The sequence below is a fragment of the Mesoplodon mirus genome, assembly GCF_964341445.2.
Source record: "Mesoplodon mirus genome assembly, chromosome: 15".
Taxonomy (NCBI): Eukaryota; Metazoa; Chordata; class Mammalia; order Artiodactyla; family Ziphiidae; genus Mesoplodon; species Mesoplodon mirus.
In genome coordinates, this window is record NC_138991.1 from 63,993,251 (window position 1) to 64,015,352 (window position 22,102).

Here is a 22,102-nt window from a genome sequence, read left to right on the forward strand (position 1 = left end):
GTAGCCTGTGTCAGTACTTCATTCCTTTTTATGGCTGAATAATATTCCATTGTGTGGATGGGCCCCATTTTATTTATCCATTCATCTGTTCATTGATGGAAACTTGAGTTGTTTCCACTTCTTAGCTATTACAAATGAAATTTTCTGTACAAGTATCTCTTTGAGTACACGTTTTAATTTTTCTTGGGTATATGCTAGGAGTGGAATTGCTGCATCATGTGGTAATTCCATGTTTAACTTTTCGAGGAACCGCCAAACTATGCTGAGCGTTTTACCCACATTCTGCATTGGGTCCTCGCAATAACCCTGCCAAGGAGGAACCACCCCCTATTTTGGAGGCGAGAAAACTGAGGCTCAGAGATGTAGAGTCATGTATTCAAGGGCACGTGGCTAGAACACAGCAGAACCCATCCTGCTGGGCTCATCCCTCCCCTGATCTCCCCCCTTCTGGCTGAGGTGACTACTTCCCAGTCAACCTCCGCACCTCATACATCCTCTTCATCTTCCTCTCTGTGTAGAGGAGCTCCCCAGGGCAGCTCCACCAGGCTCAGAGGCAGCTCTGGGGAGTGGCAGATGGGTATGTGGGCTTGGACGCCTGGGAGAGGAAGAGCCCTGTGAACCCTAGCACCTGAAGGATGTCCAGAGCAGGATAAACCCTGAGAGCCTGAGAGCGGGAGAGAGAGGTGAGACCAAAGGAGGGCTAGAAGACTCAGCCAGATGTCTGTGGGGTATCTGTGGCCCAGTGGGGCAAGTCCTGAGCTGTCTGCCTTTTTGTGGGGACTCTGGGTGGAGGGCTGCACATGTCCCATGCCTACGGGTAACTGAGAGACCAGACCAGGCTCCACGCCCAGCCTGAGCAGCCCGAGCATCTCTGCTGGGCAGGAAGGGGAGATAGGACCCATGGTTCTTGATCCCTTCTTATGTACCAAGAATCAGCTGAGCACTTTACAGAGGTGGCATCTTTGAGAAGATGGAAACCTTGGCAGCTATCATGCTTCATGCTCCCAGCAGCCCGTGAGGAGGGTACATTCGTCATCCCCATTTTATACTTAAGGGGCTGGGCATCAGGGCTCTGGGGGGCTGGGAGGGGTACCAGGGAGCCCCTGAGTGGGCGCACAGCTGGTGGACAGGAGCAGGGGTTGCACTGCTGCCGGGGGAAGGGGGAGGTTGCCGTGCAGCTGGGAAGGGGGCCAGCCCAGGCTGCAGTGAAGCAGCAGCCAGCTCTACTCCAGGCTGAGCCTCAGCAGTTCTGCTGGCTCAGCGGCCCCTCCTCCTGGGATCGTCCTCGGATGCCTAACTTCCTGGAGGGCTGCCCAAGTCCCACGCCTCTGCATCCTCATACCCCCAGCCAGAGTGGATGGCCTGCTGTGCTGCCCCCATCCCCAGGCTGGGGGGACCCCAGGAAGATTCACATCTCTGTTTCCAGATGGACCCTCCCATCAGCCTTGGACTGCAGGCAGAGCTGCTGACCCATTTTACAGATGAGGCAGCTGAGTGTAGGGAGCTTGTCCCAGGTTCACTGGGCTGGTGGGTAGCGGATCTAGAATTCCTGACTCCTCCTAGGGCGTTAGCCTCACTTACCAGGGTGAATCTAGTAGACTCTGTACTGCTTTCTTCCCAGGTCTGTCCTCCAGAAGGTGGACCACACAGCAAGGTGCCCAAGCCTAGGTCTGAGGAGTGACTAAGGGCTACCTGTTTGTTGGGTAGAGTTGGAGCTGGAGCTGGAAGTGGGCAGAGAATGGAGGTGAGGCAGTTGGAGGCAGGGGCCAGTTCATTTCCCAGAGCTATGCGATAATTCAAAACTAGAACTTGACCTTTCAGTTCATGCTGAAGGTGTATTTGTCAAGGTAGAATGACAGAATATATTTTATTTAACACATTATTAGCATGATTTATAACATTTGAACACTTAGACATTTGGTGTGTGGGCCTCTGTTTGTACTCTTGCCCCAAGCCTTGAAGATGTTAGGCTGAGGCCAGAGTGGTTTGCCTTAGCCAGCCAAAACATGAAAATAATGGTAAGGATAATAACTATCTTTTTTTTTTTTTTTGTAGTGTTTCCTGTGTGCTAGGCGCGCTGCTTGGCTCTGCAGACACGAAGATGAACAAAATGCAACTGCTACCCAGACGGCCCAGGTAGGGAGGCCCAAGAATATCACAATATCCACAGAAGCTACTTGCTGAGAACTTACTAAGTTCTGTGAGGTGCTTTATGAATAGCATCACAGTCAATCCTCAAATAACCTACTGGGAGGTATCATTCCCCCATTTTATGGAGGGGGAACTGAGACTCAGAAAGACAAAGTGACTGGAAAAACAAACCTGGTAAGAGGCAGATCTGGGACAAATGAAGAGGCTGATGTGGGTTCAAATCTCAGACTCATGACCTGGAGACTCTGGGACCTCAGGTGAGTCACTTGGCTTTTCTGAGCCTCACTTTCTTCATTTGTAAAAAGGGCACAGTAAGTCCAAGCTCATCTATGAAGTGACCAGCATGGTGCCTGACCCAGCAGGTGCCCAGGAATTGGTCATCATAAAGGGTGGGGGGAAGGGCCCTTGTATTTAGGGACCCCTGTGGTAGCCCAGCACACTGGGAGGCATAGGCTTGCTCCCTAAATTTCACAGAAGAGCCCACGGAGGGGACTGACCAGCTGTCCAGATCAGGGAATCCCAGTGCCTGCTGCTTGCCCTCCTCCACACTCTGGCCACCTTCTTCCTGGACCAGCTCGATGGCCTGGGCCATAGGGAGATGGGGGGGGTCCAGCCATCATATGTGTGAACCTTCCCAAGGTTCTAACAACCTTGCCTGGTTGGGGTGATGATATGCCCCTCCCTGCAAATGGGGAAACTGAACCTGAGCAGGGACACAGACCCCAACCAGTCTGTCTCTAGAATGCTGCAGCCATGACAAGGTGAGGACTGGAGGCTAATACCCAGGAGGTCAGAAGGGAGAGACCTCTGGGTGTGTGTGGGGTGGATGGGGGGAGGGTGAGTGTCAAGCAGGACAGTCCCCTGTGGGGCTGCCAGAATCTGTGCCTGGAGGCTGGGGGGTAAGCAGGCTTCTGTTCAGACTGCTGCTGGGCAGGGCTGTGACCCCATTGGTGCTGCGAATGGGGGGATTGAAACCCCCTGGGTGGTGGACCTGAAGAGTTACACCCCAGTTGGTGCTGAGGATGGGGGAGCCGAGCCCCTCTTAGTGGTAAGTGTGAGGGGCTGAACCCCAGTTGGTGCTGGGCAGGTGCACTGAGGTTGGGGTTCGACTGAGGAGGGGGCGGTGGGGGGTCGCCTAGCATTGTTTGTGGAGAGAGCCAGAGGCTGCAGGGCATGAAGGTGCAGTTGCGGGAGGGGGAGGGCGGGTTCCCTGACACCGAATTCATTATTGGGAGATTCCTCTTCACAGTCCTTCGACACCTCCCACGGGAACCACGGGCCAGAAATGTCTGACAGCCCCTGGCGGGCCGGCTTCTGTGCCGCCGATGCCCGGGTATCTCCATGCCCGGGTCCCCGCCCGCCCACTGCCTGAGTCCCTCCCCCCGTTGGTCCCGCAGCCTCTGGAAGCCTCTCTCAGGCTCTGCCTGGCGGCGCCGCCGCCGAGTCGGGGCTCAGTGTCCGGCCCCCCGGCGGCTACTGTCCCTAGCCCCTGGCGGTCGCCGGGGCCGCGGGGGGTCCGCAGAGGCCGGGCCTGAGCCGCGCGGCCCGCACGTGGGGAGGGGGCGTCTCGGGAGGACGGGTCCTAATGTAGGGGCGGAGCCAAGGAGTCGGGCGCGCGGCCGGCGCGGGCGCACCGAGGTCAGCGGCCGAGGAAGGGGGACCCAGGCGTCCGGGAGGCGGCGCCAGGTGCCGCGCCCCCGCCCCGCTCCCGCCGCCGCCGGCCCCCGCCCCCAGGCCGCCCCCCGCCCGTGACGCGCTCCCCGCCCCCTCCGCGCCGGGAGCCCGAGCCCGAGCTGGATCCCGAGGACAGCGAGGGGCGCGGGCGGCGGAGGAGGCTGCGGGGGAGGGAGGAGGATGCGGCGGGTGCCGTGGGGCCGCCGCCGCCTCTGAGCCGCGCCGAGCGCACGGAGCTCAGCCGCGTCGCTGCGGCCCCGGTCGCGCCATGGGGAAGGAGCAGGAACTGGTGCAGGCGGTGAAGGCGGAGGACGTGGGGACCGCGCAGAGGCTGCTGCAGAGGCCGCGGCCCGGAAAGGCCAGTGAGTGCGGGGGGTACGGGGGGTACGGGGGGCGCGGGGAGCGGACGCGAGCCGCGGCGCGCCCCGGGGCCGTCTCCAGCGCCGAGCCCCCCACCCCGCCCGGTGCAGGGCGGGGAGGGGGATGCTGTCGGGTCCCCGGGGGCGGGGCGGGGCCAGCAGCGCCCAGACCTTCCTTCCGCGCCCCCCGCTACCAGCACTGAAGGAGGGGCTGCATCGAGCGCCAGGCCGTCACCCGAGCCCCCCAGCGGGCACCTGGCGGCACCCACCTTCCAGGCCGCAGGCATTCGCATCCCTCTCTCCTGCCTCCGTTCCCCTCCCTTCCCGGGCTGCGGGCTGACAGCTGGAGGTCTCTTCTGGGCCTTTAAAGGGCGAGGCGGATTCCCCCCCACGCCATGGAGAGAGGGAGGGGCCTCTTGCGGTAAGGGGAGACCACAGGGCTGACAGTCTCTGTCAGACCCCCTCCCCGCCCCATGTTTAATAACATGCTTATCAGGGAAGGGGGGGTGGCAGGACCATGCTGGGGGTGTGGCTGCCCAGGCATGGCCGGCTGGGGGCCATTTACTGAAGGGGGAGCAGAGGCCCAAGGTCGCCCAGCCCAGGGTAGGCTGAGTTCGAGGCAGGTGCAGACCCTGGTCCTCTCTGGCTTCCCTGCTGGAAAAGGAGACTGGGGGGGAGGGGGTCTCCCACTGGCCATCCTGAGCTTGTTCTGTGGGGGTCCCAGGGGATAGTTGGAAGCTTGGCGCCCTGATCCCAGTACTCATCCCAGCTCAGCCTGGAGCCTCCCCCGGGGACCCTGGAGATGGATGGATGGGCGTGTGGACCAGCCGCGTGTGTGACTGCGCACGTATGGCCGTGTCAGTGTGTCAGGGCACCTGTGTGGGCGCGGATAGGGCTCTGCTGGGTAGCAGGTGGAGTCTGGGTGCCCCGACTCCCCATGCCACCCCCTGGGACTGTATGTAAGCCAGGGAGGTACCCTCCCCTCTCTCCAGGGGAGATGCTGAGAACTGAGACAGCCTCTGGGGCAGGTGGGGGTAGGTCCTTGAGTCCCAGGAGGACCCCTCCCACTGCAGCCCCTGCCTGGCCACTACTATCTGCTCTGTGCAGTTAGAGAGCTGCACATCTGTGCCTCGCAAGCACACATACACAGGTGGTCCCTGCCTTCCACACTGGAGGCCCAGGGATAGTCTGCCAGTTAGGGCTGGCTTCAGGGCCTCGGGGTTCAGAAAGGGAGGGCTTTCAGGCAGAGGCAACCTCAGCTGAGCCTCAAAAGCAGGCTCAGGGATTGAGAGGTGGAAGGCAAGGCAAAGTCTTCCACCTAGTGGCCATCCGACCTTGGGCACAGGCATCTCCAGTCTCTGGGCTTCAGTCTCCTCATCTGTAGGATGGGGACATTTGTGGTCCCTGCCTCGTAGCATTGTTGTAAGAACAGCGAGTACACGCATGAAGCCCAGGCACTTAGTAAGTGCTCCGGAAGTGCTAACTGTAGCCATTTCCTTGATGGCCCAGGGCGGTGCACCGAGGAAGTGGGGGCATCAGATTTGGGGACTCCTCCCCACTTCTACTCTGGCCATCCAGGGGAGGTGTGGGGACCTTTACCTCTACCTGTGTCTCTGCCTGGATCTCTGCATTTGCCCCTGCATGGCCTCGTCTCTGGATAGGAGAGACACCTGCCCTGGCACCCGAATCTGGGCTCTCTGACTCACAGGGGCCGGCATAATAAATCAGAGAAATCCCTCCATGAATTAGCTCGGTTGTCATGGCAACACTGGCCTGCTTTGGAGTAAGATGTATTTTGATTCAGCAAAGTACAGCTGGAGTTTGGGCCATGGGGTAGGGGGCATCCAGCGGTGCTCCCTGGGGCCCCCAACTCCAGAGGTGTTCCCACGATTCTTGTTTCCACAGTCTCCTTCCTGTGCTGACACCTTCCCTTCACCCCACACCCCAGTGGCACCCCAGGCTCTGTCAGCACCCCTATCCCGCCTGAAGGGAGCCTCCACTTACATGCACAGGCACCGTCACCCTTAGCAGTCATCCTTGAAGTGAAGAAGAGACTGCTAGGGAGGGAAAATACTGGGGTGGAGGTTGGTCTTCTGGGGTGTGGGCAGACACCCTGCCCTTCCTTCTGGCCCAACCTCCCCTTTCTTCCATTTCACTGAAGACTACGGCCAGCACTCCTGTGCTCACTCACCTTGGCCCACTAAGAGTTCCCTTCCAGCGTCTGGCTCAGAGCTGCATGCCCTGGGGGATTTGAAAGGGTGCCTTTCTATGCTGGAGGCCACAGGGCTCAGCCAATCTGCGGTGGGAGCAGGGGAGGCCAAGACCATGTCCCTGTTGGGGACAGATGTGGCTCTGTGGAGGTAGCCTGTGGGTGACTTCCATGGTTGGAGGAGCATCTGGGCAGAAGGGTGGAGGGAGGCCACAAGGGTGGAGTGGAAAAGGGTCTGGGGTGGGCTCCCCCCAGGGCCTCTGCAGCTGGAGTTTGGAGGTGACTTCAGAGGTAGGGGTAGTATCAGGAGAGCAGTTAGAGGGCCGGGGTGATAGGAGACCGGAGAGCCCAAGTCATGGGGGCGGTCAGGGGCAAGGCATATGCGCTATGACTGATGGCAATCCGTAGGACTTAGTGCCCTCGTGGAAAAGGGAAAGGGGCTCCTGGGGCCTTCAGCTTATCCCCACTTGCCCTCCTCTCTCCCACCCACCCAGGCCCCTGAAGCCGTGCTCTGCTCCAGCTTCATTCAGGGCACCTGCTCCATGAGGTACAGCCCCCAGCCCCAGGCAGGCTGCAGTTCTGGGACCTTCCCGGGTGTCCAGTGTCCCCATGGGAATTGGGGGTGCTCCAAGACCTCAAGCCCCCCTTCATCCAATTCCAGCACTTTTCCTCTTTGAGGAGAACAGCGGCCAGGAGTGGCGGGGGGGGGGAGATGACCTTAGCAAGATGCTCCTTCTTCTGTGGGGAGTGATCCCCTTCTGGATGGAGACACCCTCTCCCCACTGGTGTCTGTGTCACTTCGTGGGCCTCAACCTCCAGCCCCTCTGAGATTTCGGCACCTGCAGCTGTGACTGGGCGAGCAGGTGGGCCTGGCCTCGGGCTCCACTCAGAGCACCTGGCTCCGTAGCTGCCTGGGCACCCTGGCTGCGGGAGGGAGGAGAGCGAGCTGGCCTGGGAAGTCTTGTGGGGAGAAGCTGAGAACTGGCTACATGGGAACTAAGAAGGGTGGGGGGCAGCAGACATTAGAGTCGGGGGCCAGAGCCTTTTGGTGGAGGAATGTGCTGAGCGTGGGCTTGAGCAAGGCAGAGGTGCTGGGGGACAGCGATGCCTGGGCTCCCTTCATCTTCACGACAAGGGACCGTGGCAGACCTGGCCGCATAATCCACAGAGCCCAGCGCAAAATGAAAATGGTGGGGGGGGTGACTTGTCCAAAAAAATAATAGGACTTCCCTGGTGGTCCAGTGGTTAAGACTCCACGCTTCCACTGCAGCAGGCGCGGGTTCAATCCCTGGTCGGGGAAGTTCCGCATGCCACAAGATGGGGCCAAAAAAAACCCCCCAAAACAAAAACAAAGAATAACAATCTCGCGACAGCAGAGCATCCAGCCAGGTGTGGGGCTCTTCTGAGTGGCTGCACAGGTGACGCACTTGAAGCCGGCCCTGGCAGGTGGACAGAGTGTGTGGGATGAGGGTACAGTTCAGTCACCAGTTACGGAGCACCGTGTGTGCACCTGGCAGTGTTTCGGCCACCAAGGATACAGCAGTGAGCAAAATAGATAAAAACTGTTGTCCTTTTGGAGCCTGTAATTTAGCGATGGAGATGGACAGTGAACAAGATAAATGGTGGTATGGGGGCTAAAGAGAAAAATACAACAGACACGAGATGGGAAGGGGATTACCGTTTTATTTATTTATTTATTTATTTATTTATTTAATTTCTTTTTTTTTGCGGTACGCGGGCCTCTCACTGTTGTGGCCTCTCCCGCCGCGGAGCACAGGCTCCGGACGCGCAGGCCCAGCGGCCATGGCTCACGGGCCCAGCCGCTCCGCGGCATGTGGGATCCTCCCGGACCGGGGCACGAACCCGTGTCCCCTGCATCGGCAGGCGGACTCTCAACCACTGCGCCACCAGGGAAGCCCTTATTTATTTTTTATTTTTTATTTTTTGGCCACACCGGACAGCTTGCAGGATCTTAGTTCCCAAACCAGGGACTGAACCTGGGCCATGGCAGTGAAAGTGCCGAGTCCTAACCACTGGACCACCAGGAAACTCCCAGGGGATTACCATTTTAGATGGGGGAGGAGGCTTTGACAAGCAGGTCTTGGATAGAGACCCGAAGGACATGAAGAGGGAATAATGGGGATAATTGAGGGAAGAATGGCTCACACACACACACACACACACACACACACACACATGCACACACACACACAGAGCATGTGCAAAGGCCCTGTGGCAGGGGAGACAGGTGTGTTGGAGTGCCATCAAGGAGGCTCAGGTGGCTGGAACAGGGGTGAGGAGGAATTCGAAGTGAAAGGAGGGCTGCATCATACAGGGCCATTGTCCGGCTTTGGCCTCCAACCCCAGTGAGACAGGAGTAATGGGACCGGACCCATGTTCTAATGGGGTCCCTCTGACCTCAGTGGGTATGGAGGATGGACTGGAGGGGGCAGGGTGGAAGTGGGGATGCCAGGGGGAGGTGATGGCAGTGGTCCTTTGAGGGACGCTGGCCTGGCCCAGGGTGGTGATGATGGTGCTGGTGAGAAAGGGTAGGATTCCAGGTGTGCTTTGAAGGTGTCTTGAAAGTAGAGCCAACAGGATTGACCGATGGAGAAGATATAAGGGCTCAAGAAAGGACCCAGGGCTGCCTCCAAGGTTTTGCCCTGGACCACCACGGGGAAGGAGGGGTGGCACTGCTGCCAACTTAGACAGCCGTTAGCATCAGCCAAGTGTCTGAGGCGGGGGGAGGGGCAGGGGAGTGGAGACGCTCTCGTCCTGGAGCCTCAGCTCTTCGGCTCTTCACTGGAGAAGCCCCTCACTGGGGAGGGTGGGGTGGGATTCCTATAGGGCTAGTATTAGGAACTGCCACGTGCTGAGCTGACTCTGTGCCAGACCCTTCATGTATTGTCTGGAGGCGCCCTTACGCCTGTGAGGCTGGCCCTGTTAGACCCTTCGAGCTCACAGCCAAGGCCTCAGGGCTAGTAAGGGGCAGAGGGAGGATTTGAATTCAGGCCCGTCTGACTTTGTGGGCCATTGAGGGACCCACACCCTACATCCAAAAGCTGAGAACCGAGGCCGGAGCAGCCGGGGCTGCTGTGGGTCACAGAGCAGGCCCTGCAGCAGCCCCTCTGTGACTCGACTCCCTCAGCCCCCTGCCCCCATCCCTGTCCTGACCCTGGACAAAGGGGCTTCTGTCCTGCCAGCCCCTCCCTCACAGAGTGACTGACCCACAAATGGTTTATGTAACCGTGGCCCAGACAGGCAGGGGATTGGCCCGAGTCCGGCTGGACCTGAGCCCATGGGGAGGGCATCGGTGGGCTCCCCTCCTCTAGCAGGCGGCTGGTGGAGGCCAGGACTGGGGACGCCCCGGGAGTAGACTGGGTCCCCCAAGGGAGGTCTGGGGCCCCTCGGGCTTCAGGCGGGCTGACCCTGGGGCCTGCGCATGCCCCCATAGATGAGGGGGCCATTGTAATGTGGTTGCTTGGAGGCACTGGCCCACTTGCCTGCCTCCCCATCCTGCCCTGCCAAATGGGGCTCATCTACACAGACCAGGCCTCAGGCTGGGAGTTGGGGGAGGCTGAACCCTGGAAATGCAGATCTTCCCCAGAGATACCCCCATTTCCGGGTGTTCCAGCCTTCCTGGGCCACCCCCGGCCCCATCTGGGTCCTTCTGAGAGACAGATTGGGCTGGCTCTCTCCCTCCCACCATTGGCAGGTGCTCAGCCAGCGTCTCAAGGGAGGGGGGTTCATGTGCACATGTGTGCGCCTGTGTGGGTGCACAGCCCTGGCTTCTGTTCCCAGGCAGGGACAGGGCCTATGAACCTCCCAACGTCTTAGTTCAGTGGGAAACCAAGGGCCAAAAGTTGGTACCTGATGCTGAGTGCTGGAAACAGGGTTGAATGAATGAACATTTCTAGACTAAAGACCTAGATAGCTTTGGCTCTGAGCCTGCCAGGGAGCTAGCCAGCTGCTCTCTGCCTGCTTTCTGTCTAGAGGGGGCTGGGACCCAGGTAGGCCTCAGTAGGGGCTGGACGGAGCCTCCCTCACCCTGTCTCCTTCCCACCCCAGAGCTCCTGGGCTCCACCAAGAAGATCAATGTCAATTTCCAAGACCCAGATGGGTGAGTTCTCAGCCCGGGGAGATGTCAGTCTGGTATGGGGGTCAAGGACTCCTGGGGAAGGCAGGGTGCCCTGCTCCTTGCCCATACATGTCTGTCACCTGTCCCAGCTTTTCTGCCCTGCACCACGCAGCCCTGAATGGCAACACGGAATTGATCACCCTGCTGCTGGAGGCCCAGGCTGCTGTGGACATCAAGGACAACAAAGGCAAGGCCTGTCAGGGATCTCAGAGCCAGAGGCAGGGGGTCAAGGTCAGAAGTGGGGTCCCTGGAGGCCAGGATGACCCCTCAACTGAGGTCTCAGCCCCGGGTCTTGGTCTGGGTTGAGGCAGGTTCTCATGGGATCAGCATCCTAGAAGTGAGGGTTGGGTTCAGGGTCAGGGGCTAGCTCCCAACCGCCCCCCTTGCCCACAGGCATGCGGCCGCTACACTATGCGGCCTGGCAGGGCCGGAAGGAGCCCATGAAGCTGGTGCTGAAGGCGGGCTCAGCGGTGAATGTCCCATCTGATGAGGGCCACATCCCCCTGCACTTGGCGGCCCAGCATGGACACTACGACGTGGTAAGGACCACCTCAAGGGTGACAGGGTCCCTGAGGCAGAATGAGCCTGACGGATGCATTGGGCCTGACCACACCCTGTGGTCCCTGCAGTCTGAGATGCTGCTCCAGCACCAGTCCAACCCATGCATGGTGGACAACTCGGGGAAGACGCCCCTGGACCTTGCCTGTGAGTTCGGCCGCGTTGGGGTAAGTCTCCCCAGGGAGCTGAGTGGGACACCAACTTCTTCTCCTGGGGTGGGAGTGGGAGACAAACTGCAGCTCCCCACCCCATTCCTGGGCCCCCCTACTCTGACCCCTCCTTCTAGGTGGTCCAGCTGCTCCTGAGCAGCAACATGTGTGCGGCCTTGCTAGAGCCCCGGCCAGGGGACACCACCAACCCCAATGGCACCAGCCCCCTGCACCTGGCAGCCAAGAATGGCCACATCGACATCATCAGGTATGGCCGTGGGGGGTGGGGGCGGGGTAAGGGGCACCCAGCCTTGGGGTTCCTGCTCCTGGCTTGGCAATAAGACAGGAGCAGCCAGGGAGCTGTGGGGATGTGGTCAGGTCTCTGGATACGAAGGATGCCTCAAGCCGCCCACATAAAGGATGTACTGGAGGTGGGTGGGGAGTGGTCTTCTATAGCCCCACAGCCTGTGCCACTTGCTGGCTGACCTTGAGGAGACTCTTAACTTCTCTGAGCCTCAGTTTCCCCATCCTTAAAGTGGGCATCGCAGCACTGCCTACACTAGGATGAGACGAGATAAGAGTGTGAAGGGTTAACACAGGGAGGGGTTGTCGGGGATGTGGGACAGGGTTAGCTCATCCTCAGCCCCCAGGAACTGGAGCCCGGCTTGGGGGTGCTGGGGCAGAGGGCTCTCTGTGCAGGGCCCTGCCTGCTCCTCCTACCTCCCCGTCAGACTCCTCCTCCAAGCTGGCATTGACATTAACCGCCAGACCAAGTCCGGCACGGCCCTGCACGAGGCCGCACTCTGTGGGAAGACGGAAGTGGTTCGGCTGCTGCTCGATGTGAGTTAGGGGCCAGAGGGAGCTGGGGTCAAGTGGGGGTGTAGGGGGCTCCTGAGAGTCCTCACCCTCTGGCACATACAGAATGGGATCAATGCCCACGTGAGGAACACCTACAGCCAGACGGCCCTGGACATCGTGCACCAATTCACCACCTCCCAGGCCAGCAAGGAGATCAAGCAGCTGCTGCGAGGTGGGCCCGGGCGGGGCCGGGGGGCAGGGCTGGGGCCTGGGCCAGGCCGGCTCACAGGACTGGGGGGTCTGCTGCCTCCTGTGTCCCCAGAGGCCTCGGCAGCCCTGCAGGTCCGGGCGACCAAGGATTATTGCAACAATTACGACCTGACCAGCCTCAATGTGAAAGCCGGGGACATTATCACAGTAAGGATGGCCTGGGGCTGCTGGAACAGGGATGAATGGGACCTGGAATGCTCCCCGCAACACCCGGCAGCAACTGGGGGTTCTGAGCAGGAGGCCAAGGCCACCCACCCACTTGACATGGAGAGGTGTCTCCCTGAGCATGCTCCCCCCACCGTATCTGGCCAGGTCCTCGAGCAGCATCCAGACGGCCGGTGGAAGGGCTGTATCCATGACAACAGGACAGGCAATGACCGTGTGGGCTACTTCCCGTCCTCCCTGGGCGAGGCCATCGTCAAGCGAGCAGGCAAGTCCCACCCAGGGATAGGCTTGCGGGCCAGAAGGAAGCAGGTGCACCGCGTTTTGGGTGGCAGGGCAAGGATTGTCAGCTCTAGCCATTGCTAGGTGTGGGGTCCAGAGTGTGTCCTGCCAGCTGTCTCCTCATCAGCATCCCCAGACCCACTCCTTCACGTATTCAACAGACATTGCATGCCAGGTAGTAGGAATAGATGGTATCCCAGATGGACGTCATTCTTGCTCCCAAGGAGCTTGCCCTCGGGGAGGGAGGGGAGAAGGGAGCAGTGAAATAAATGTGGAAGGAAACGTACCAACTAGTGACACAGAGATTGCAGATGGAGATCCACTTTAGACAAGTGTGGACAGAGAAGGCCCTGAGAAGTGGGAGGGGCTAGCCACAGGCAGAGCATTCCCGGCAGCAGGAACCACACGTGCAAAGGCACTGAAGCAGGACAGAGTGTGACTGTGTAAGGGTCCAAGGGAGCCCAATGTGGCTGACTTGGTGACAGAGAGGGAGGGGGTGCAGGATGAGGCCATAGGGCCATGGAATGGCTTCAGATGGGGGACTGGTGTGATTCGTTTACCCCACAGAGAGGATATGGAGATTGACAGGCCGGGTGAGAGGGCAAGGGGGGCCACTTAGGAGGTACGGCCAATCCACCCAAGGTCATCTAGTTCCCTGGGGTGAGGAGCCTGGACCCAGGCTCCTGGGGGCCTCCTCCCTCCCCCTGCTCCCCAGGCACAGAGGGGTTTGCACCCTCCTGCAATTCCCTACTCCCACCTCCAGGACCACAGGGTAGCCTGGCCTGCTCCCCTCTCTGCCATGCTCTCCTGCTCTCAAATGTCCAAGGTTGGGAAGGGCCTTCTGAGGGTCGCTCAGCTCCTCAGAGACAGGGTGGGAGGAGGCTGTACTGACCCCCAGGCATGTGTGTGTCCAGCCTCTGCTCTGCGCAGACTTGGGGGCCAGACCAGGGGATGCCCCAGGGCTGGGCCAGTCCAGGATTCAGGGAGACTGTGCTTGGCCCACAGGTTCTCGAGCAGGTGCCGAACCAAGCCCACCCCAGGGAGGCAGCTCAGCAGGGCCCTCTGCACCCCCAGAGGAGATCTGGGTGCTGAGGAAGCCATTTGCAGGTAGGTGGGGGCCTCTGGAGGGTGGTGGCGGTGGCACTTCTGCAAGGCAGCACCTGGGCTCTGCAGGGCTGGCACTAGCTGATGCTGCTCCCTCCTGCTGGCAGGCGGGGACCGCAGTGGCAGCTTGAGCAGTGTGGCCAGTGGCCGGAGCAGCGGGGGCCACACCCTGCACGCAGGCTCTGAAGGGGTCAAGGTAGGTGGGTTGGTGGCAGGACCGGGATGGCCTGTGTCTAGAGCAGCACTGGCCAGCCAGCCTGTCTGCGTTGCAGCTCCTGGCCACCGTGCTCTCCCAGAAGTCTGTCTCCGACTCCAGCCCCGGGGACAGCCCTGTCAAGCCTCCGGAGGGCTCTTCAGGTAAGAGCAAGGACACAGCACTGCTGGCCTGGCCAGGAGGTGGCCCCCAGGCAGCCATTGCCCCATCACACCCTCTCGTCCCCAGGTGCCACCCGGTCCCAGACTCCAGTGACCCATGCCGGGCAGGTCTATGGGGAGCAGCCACCCAAGAAGCTGGAGACAGCATCGGAGGGCAAGGTACAAGGCCTGGGCCAGCTGCAGGTGGGGGGGCGCCCAGGGCAGCCTGCCTGGCTTGGCCGCAGCACAGCCAGGGCCCTTGACAGGCCGGGCCTGTCCTTCTGTTGGTCTGTCAGTCTGTGTGTGTAGCTGTTGTCTCTTGTACACGCTGTGCGTGTAAGCTAGTGTGTCTAGGAAGTGTGACACGGGTGTCAGGTGAGTGGGGGTGTGTTTGTGTGTGGCTGGTGTGATTGTGATGCGGGCACATGTGCACATGTGTGTGCGTGTGGAATGGCATGGATGTGAGACGAGCCAAGGCGTGTATGTGGGTGAGACAGGTCCTGTGTGCATGCACCTGTGTGCTAGGGCGGGCATGAGCTGCTGGCTGAGTCCTCCTGCATTCCTCTGGGTAGAGCCCACCTTCTGGGGCGTAGAGGGGAAGCGCTAAATTGTCCCGCCTGAGGCCCCATTCCCAGAGCCCCTCACACAGGGCCACACTGCAGGGTGTCCCTGGTCCAGGAATGGGGGGGACGGTCAGGGAGGCCTGTGATGTGGACAGCAGCTGGACCCTCCTGGTGGAGATCACAGAAGGAGGCCGAGGTGCTGGACGATGCTCAAGACAGCGGCACCCAGGACCACAGAGCGAGGAGGAGCACCCAGGCCAGGCTGACGGGGCCTGGCTGCAGACGGCCCAGCGGACAGCAGATTGCACTGCGTGGTCTTCAGCTGAGCAGAGAAGGAGGCGCCGCGGTGGCTGGGGTGCATGCCTGGCGGGGGAGCAGGCGGGCGAGCCTGCAGCGGGTGCCTTGTGTCTTCCAGGGCGCCGAGGCTGTCAGCCAGTGGCTTGCCACGTTCCAGCTGCAGCTCTACGCCCCCAACTTCATCAGCGCCGGCTATGACCTGCCCACCATCAGCCGCATGACCCCCGAGGTGAGCTGCCCGAAGGCTGTCTACCAGCTGACCCAGAGATGGGCCCCCAGCCTTCTGCTAATGGGCCTCTCCTCCACCTAGGACCTCACGGCCATCGGGGTCACCAAGCCAGGCCACCGGAAGAAGATCACTGCAGAGATCAGCGGCCTGAGCATCCCCGACTGGCTGCCTGAGCACAAACCCGTAAGGCCCCCTGCACCCCAGTGGCCAGTCCCAGGTTGGGCAAACAGACAGACAGACAGCCTGCCTCCCTGGCTACAGCCCACCCCTGCCCTCCGGGGAGTCCAGAGAGAGGAGAGCAGAGGATGACCTCTGTTTGTCCATCAGGGCCACTGGGGCCTGCCTCCCTGGGGCAGGGGCAGGGGCAGTGGTGACCGCCTCTGAGGGCGAGGGGAGCCTGAAGCCTGGAGAGTCCCCATCTCCACTATGTGCTCCACACTCAGGAGGCCCCACAGGGACACCGGAGCCACCCGGCACCCCACAGCACTGCCCATCACACACACACCCAGACACTGCAGGGGGCCGTGGGGATGGGATGTGCTTGCGCACACCCAGGCACATGTATGGGGAAGACGCCTGTGCATGCTTCGGGTACACAGCACGCGTATGCTAAATACATTCAAGGCGCCCACTGGTGACTGCACACACTGGCTGACAGCCACACCAGCCGCGGCCCGTGCTTTCACGAACAGGCAGTCTGTGGTGGGACAGGCTCTGGGCTGGGAGAAGGTGGGCCCGGGGCCTGTCACATCCATGCTGCCTCTCTGGGCCTTGCGCTGTGCTTCGGGCTCCCACCCGTCTGTGAGGGAGATGCCATGGCCACCGAGAGCCCCAGGGCTGTGGGTTGGTGACAGGTGGGTTTGTGCTCATCCACTCTGCCTCACCCCACTCAGTCAGCGGCTCAGGGGTCCTCCCAGCCAGCACGTCCGGGTCCCAGGGGCTTCACTTCGCTTGTGCACCCAAGGAGGTGACCAAGTGTGCTGTGTTGGTGCATGAGTGACATCCAGCTGGGAGTGTGGATGGGTGGATGCCATTCAGGGAGCCACCGGTGGTTCTGGGTGAAGACCATCACGGATATTTGCCAGGCGTGTGACAAGGCTGTGTGACGTGTGCCTGACGCTGGTGGGGAAGTGGTGAGAGGGCGTGAGCGTGACTCAGAGGGGTGTCAGTGCCCGTGGATGGCTGGGATGCAGGGTGTGTGTATACACGTATCTGGTTGGTGGTGCTGTGTGTCTGTGTCCATGACGTGTGTGGTGTGTCCACGTGGATGCTGTCCCCATGGCTGCCTGGGCAGGTGAGGAAGCGCATACTTCCCCCTCTCCCAAAGGGTATCCTGAGGAGAGAGTCGCCCCTCTGTGTGTGTTTGCATATGTTCGCAAGTGTGTGTGAGCTGGCCTTGGGCTCCTGTCAAGGCTGCACTGTCTCCAAAGCTGATGCCTCGGGCCTGTCTGTTTGTCCTTCCGTCTCTCTGTGCCAGGCTGGCCCGGTGCCCTCTCCTCTGACAGCTCTGAGTAATAGGCAGGGTGTGGGCAGCCAGCTCGGGCTGCCCTCTGTGTCCCCTGCTCCGTAGGCTAACCTGGCCATGTGGCTGTCCATGATTGGCCTGGCTCAGTACTACAAGGTGCTGGTGGACAATGGCTACGAGAACATCGACTTCATCACCGACATCACCTGGGAAGACCTGCAGGAGATCGGCATCACCAAGCTGGGTGAGGCCCCACCCCGCCCACACTGCCTCCTGGTCCTCACCACCCTCCCTGGCCTGACCTGCCCCCCGCCCCACTCAGGACACCAGAAGAAGTTGATGCTGGCAGTGAGGAAACTGGCAGAGCTGCAGAAGGCAGAGTACGCCAAGTATGAGGGGGGACCCCTGCGCCGGAAGGTACCACAGTCACTTGAAGTGATGGCCATCGAGTCGCCACCCCCACCCGAGCCTGCCCCTGCTGACTGCCAGTCTCCTAAGATGACCACCTTCCAGGACAGTGAGCTCAGCGGTGAGCTGCAGGCTGCCCTGACGGGCCCGGCCGAAGGGGCTGCCGCTGCCGCTGCCCCTACTGAGAAGCCCTCCAACCACCTGCCGCCCACCCCAAGGGCCTCCATGCGGCAGGAGCCCAGCCTGGGTGGGCGGGCACGGCACATGAGCAGTTCTCAGGAGCTGCTGGGCGACGGGCCCCCAGGGCCTGGCAGCCCCATGTCACGAAGCCAGGAGTACCTGCTGGAGGAGGGGCCGGCCCCAGGTACCCCCCACAAGGAGGCCCGGCCCAGCCGCCACGGCCACAGCGTCAAGCGGGCCAGTGTGCCCCCAGTGCCTGGCAAGCCACGGCAGGTCCTTCCACCAGGTACCAGCCACTTCACGCCCCCCCAGACTCCCACAAAAGCCCGGCCAGGCTCCCCGCAATCCCTGGGGGGGCCTCATGGCCCAGCCCCAGCCACAGCCAAGGTGAAGCCCACCCCACAGCTGCTGCCACCAGTGGAGCGACCCATGTCACCTCGCTCGCTGCCTCAGTCACCCACACACCGTGGCTTTGCCTACGTGCTGCCCCAACCCGTGGAGAGCGAAGCAGGGCCGGCTGCTCCGGGGCCTGCGCCTGCGGCCATGCCCACGCCTGTGCCCACGCTGTGCCTGCCCCCTGAGGCCAACATGGAGCCAGGGCGGCCCAAGAAGCGCGCCCACAGCCTGAATCGCTACGCGGCGTCCGACAGCGAGCCGGAGCGGGACGAGCTGCTGGTGCCGGCCACAGCGGGGCCCTACGCCACAGTCCAGCGGCGTGTGGGCCGTAGCCACTCGGTGCGGGCACCCGCTGGCGCTGACAAGAACGTCAACCGCAGCCAGTCGTTCGCTGTGCGGCCGCGAAAGAAGGGGCCCCCCCCACCCCCGCCCAAGCGCTCCAGCTCAGCCATGGCCAGTGCCAACCTGGCTGATGAGTCAGTGCCAGATGCAGAGACCGAGGGGGCTGGGACCGAGGACGGCCGGCTGGGGATCCGGGCACAGCGCCGGCGGGCTAGTGACTTGGCTGGCAGCGTGGACACAGGAAGCGCTGGCAGCGTGAAGAGCATTGCAGCCATGCTCGAGCTGTCGTCCATTGGGGGTGGGGGCCGGGGAGCCCGCAGGCCCCCTGAGGGCCACCCCATGCTTCGCCCCGCCAGCCCGGAGCCAGGCCGGGTGGCCACGGTGTTGGCCTCAGTGAAGCACAAGGAGGCCATTGGGCCTGACGGCGAGGTGGTGAATCGGCGCCGCACACTGAGTGGGCCTGTCACGGGACTTCTGGCCACTGCTCGCCGGGGTCCGGGAGAGCCAGGGGGGCCTGCAGATCACGGCCACTTTGTGGAAGATGGCGCTACCCGGCAGCGGCCTCGAGGTCCAGCCAAGGGTGAGGCGGGTGTGGAGGGCCCACCACTGGCCAGGGTGGAGGCCAGCGCCACGCTCAAGAGGCGCATCCGAGCCAAGCAGAGCCAGCAGGAGAACGTCAAGTTCATCCTCACTGAGTCCGACACAGTCAAGCGCCGGCCCAAGGCCAAGGAGAGGGAGGCAGGTCCTGAGCCTCCCCTACCACCGCTGTCTGTGTACCAGAATGGAACAGGCACTGTGCGCCGCCGTCCGGCCTCTGAGCAGGCTGGGCCCCCAGAGCTGCCCCCGCCACCGCCACCCGCTGAGCCCCCACCCTCTGACCTGTTGCACCTGCCCCCGCTGCCCCCGCCAGACAGTGATGCCCGGAAGCCGGCCAAGCCACCTGTCTCTCCCAAGCCCATTCTGGCTCAGCCCGTGCCCAAGATCCAGGGCTCGCCCACACCTGCCTCCAAGAAGGTGCCACTGCCAGGTCCTGGCAGCCCAGGTAGGTTCAGGGAGCCAGCTGGGGAAGGGCCCTCCTCCAGCTCCCCATGCCATGATCTGAGGGGTTTTCCACTTCTTGGATTTGATGAAGGCCAGGTGGAGTGGGGTGGGAAAGTATCCCCAGACCCTCTCGTCCATCCACCCACTGGACCACTTCACCAAGGAGAGCTGAGACAAGGGTGGATGATCCTTACATTCTTCAGTGAAGGAGACACAGAAACCCATGAATAGCAGCACCTGTGGAAGGAGGACAGGCCCGCGATGCTGGAAGGCTAAGGGAGGATTCTGACCTGGCTGTAAAATGACCCAAGCACAGGAGGGAGGGGAGAGGCTTCCAGGCAGAAGGATCGGAGGTGCAAAGGCCCTGTGGCATTCAAGCAACGGAAGGGCCAGTGTCTGCAACAGGCCACACCTGGAGGGGAATGGAGGTGGGGGGCGGACCAGGCGGGGTTTGGAAGCAGTGACCCAAGCAGGCCTGCACAGGGAAGCGTGCCCCCTGGTAGCCTCAGGGAGGCCGGGGGGCGGAGGGCTGGAGCTGGAGCCCGGCCGGCAGTGCAAAGGGCGTTCGAGGCAGGGCGCTTGGGCAGGGCTTGTGCCAGGATGGGCAGCGCGCGCGCCGCGCGACCTCCCACCCCGGTGCGACTCTCCTCTTCCCCGCAGAGGTGAAGCGTGCCCACGGCACGCCGCCGCCCGTGTCTCCCAAGCCGCCGCCACCGCCCACGGCGCCCAAGCCGGCCAAGGCAGCGGCGGGGCTGCAGTCGGGCAGCGCCAGCCCGTCGCCCTCGCCGGCACGCCAGCCGCCTGCTGCCCTCACCAAGCCCGCCAGCACGCCGCCCTCGCTGAGTGCCAGCCCGGCCAGGCCCCCGTCCCCCGGTGTGCCCGCGCTGCACGTGCCAGCCAAGCCGCCGCGCGCTGCTGCAGCGGCAGCCGGGCCCCCCGCCGCGCCCGACGGCGCCTCGCCGGGGGACAGCGCCAGGCAGAAGCTTGAGGAGACTAGCGCGTGCCTGGCGGCGGCGCTGCAAGCCGTAGAAGAGAAGATCCGGCAGGAGGACGCGAAAGGCTCGCGGTAGGTGCAGGACTCGGTCCGGCGAGGGGGTAGGTGGGGGGGGTCTGTGCGCCCCCGCGGCGGGTGCACACCTGGAGGCTGCCCTGCGAGGGCGGGGCCGAGTCGCGCGGGGCCCGAGTTGCGCTGGGCACGGCCTGGCGTGGGCGGGGCTCTACGAGCTGCCCCAGCCCCCGACAGGCTACTGTGAGTGGGCCGGGGGCGGAGCGGGGCAGATGTGGGGAGGGCGTGGACTGATCCGGCCTCCGCGGGGGCGGGACATGGGGGCCGGAAGTTCTGCGCCGACCCAGCCAGTTCACACTGCGCCCGCCCCCAGCCCCTCGGCCGCCGAGGAGAAGAGCACCGGCAGCATCCTGGACGACATTGGCAGCATGTTTGACGACCTGGCCGACCAGCTGGACGCCATGCTGGAGTGACGCGGCCGCCCAAGTTGGGCCCACCCGCGCCGCCTGGGCTCCGGCCCGCACACTGACCTTTACCTCAGGATGGGTACCTCCGGGGGCGGCGCGAGCGGGCAGGGCGGTGGACCAAGGGGGAGGGGCGCAGGGGGCAGCCCGCTAGGCGGCCGCGGGCACGCGGTGGGGGTGGGTCGTCCTGTCCAGCCCCCGCACAAGCACAACTCCTGTCCCTGGGCCCAGCTTGGAGGACTGCCTGGTTGGGGGACCCAAGGGCTCTGGGCAGATGCTGCTGCCTTGTGGGTGCCCTTCCTTATCTGCTGCTCCCTGTGCAATAACTGCTGGGCCACCTGCCCACCCACCACCAGGCTCTGCCCGCTGTGGGTGGAGGAGGGGAAACTTCTGAACTCCCTGCCCCGAGTCCAGGTTGGGTCCACCCTGGGAGGCAGCGGGAGGGGGGCAGCTGCTGTAGCCCCCTCCCCAATCTGTGGCAGAGCACAGGCCTATGCCCAGCACAGAACTGCCCATTGGGGACCTCTGCCAGCCACTCCAGCGCAGCACAAGGGGCTGGGGTTGGGCCCCCTGCCCCACTGCACCCCCTCCCTGAATATAAGCTATCAAAGAGTATTAATTTATTGGGAATAAGCTGAGGCAGATTTCCCCAGAGAAACAAAAAGGTATAACTTTAACAAATATATATTTAAAAAAAGAAGAAATACTATTGATTCTATAGAAAACCATTTACCAAGTGCAAGGACGCTGGAGTCTAGCTCAAGACAAAAGCTGTTAGAGGCCCCGGCCATCTGTCTGTCTATCCTTCCCTCCCTCTGTCCAGGAGTGGCCAGACCCCGCCTGGGGCCAGTAGCACAAACAGGAGGCTGGGGTCTGGGGGAGGGGTCTGTGCTCCGCCAGGGCCTCCCCTCTGCTCTCTCTCCTAACTTCTCTGCATCTGAAGAACTTGAAGGATGTGCCTTGCTCGCTGCTGGGCTGTGCGTGGAGACAGTGGGGAGGGCTCTGCCTCTCCCATGGGTGCCGGTGTGAGGGTGCATCTGGGCTTCAGGGGAGCTGTGTGCACAGCGTGGTGAACGTGGGCGCATCAGTTGGGTGACAGCAGTGGGTGCAGGGCATGCATGCCAGGCTGCGTGTGGTGCGTGTGAGGGTGTGCCCAACCCTCCCTCCTTGGGGCCCTGAGCTGGCCCCGCGCAGCCAGCCCACCCCCGCTCCAGTTCCCACAGACGCTCTGCTCATGGTCTGAGGCCGTGTCGTGTGGTCGTTCTCACCTTCTCCCTCCGTCTCCCCCCTCCAAAAAGTACTGACTGGCCTCCTCTATCGTGTTTGCTGATCCACATGTGTTGGGCACAACTTTGACATTTCTTAACAAAAAAGAGAATTAAAAAGCGCCAAAAACCAGCGATTGTGATTCGGGTGGGCTGAGGGGGTCTGCCAAGGTGGTGCCTGGGTGTGTGGGGCCCCTTCCAGTGGTCATGTGCTGGCACGTCCCCGGGTGGGTGGGCC

At 62.1% G+C, this 22,102-nt stretch overlaps 1 protein-coding gene across 1 annotated transcript; it reads left to right on the top strand.

The window, feature by feature from the left end:
• The first annotated feature begins 3,998 nt into the window (after positions 1-3,998).
• CASKIN1 (CASK interacting protein 1) lies at positions 3,999-20,707 on the top strand. Its single transcript, XM_082644130.1, has 20 exons — positions 3,999-4,187; positions 10,462-10,513; positions 10,621-10,718; positions 10,925-11,070; positions 11,161-11,256; positions 11,376-11,506; positions 11,970-12,078; positions 12,160-12,268; positions 12,359-12,453; positions 12,619-12,736; positions 13,756-13,857; positions 13,962-14,050; positions 14,127-14,211; positions 14,297-14,388; positions 15,187-15,297; positions 15,379-15,480; positions 16,868-17,006; positions 17,085-19,130; positions 19,790-20,195; positions 20,509-20,707. Exons 1-20 carry the CDS (start codon positions 4,094-4,096, stop codon positions 20,606-20,608), a joined length of 4,320 nt encoding a protein of 1,439 aa, XP_082500256.1. The 5' UTR covers positions 3,999-4,093; the 3' UTR covers positions 20,609-20,707.
• The last annotated feature ends 1,395 nt before the right edge of the window (positions 20,708-22,102 follow it).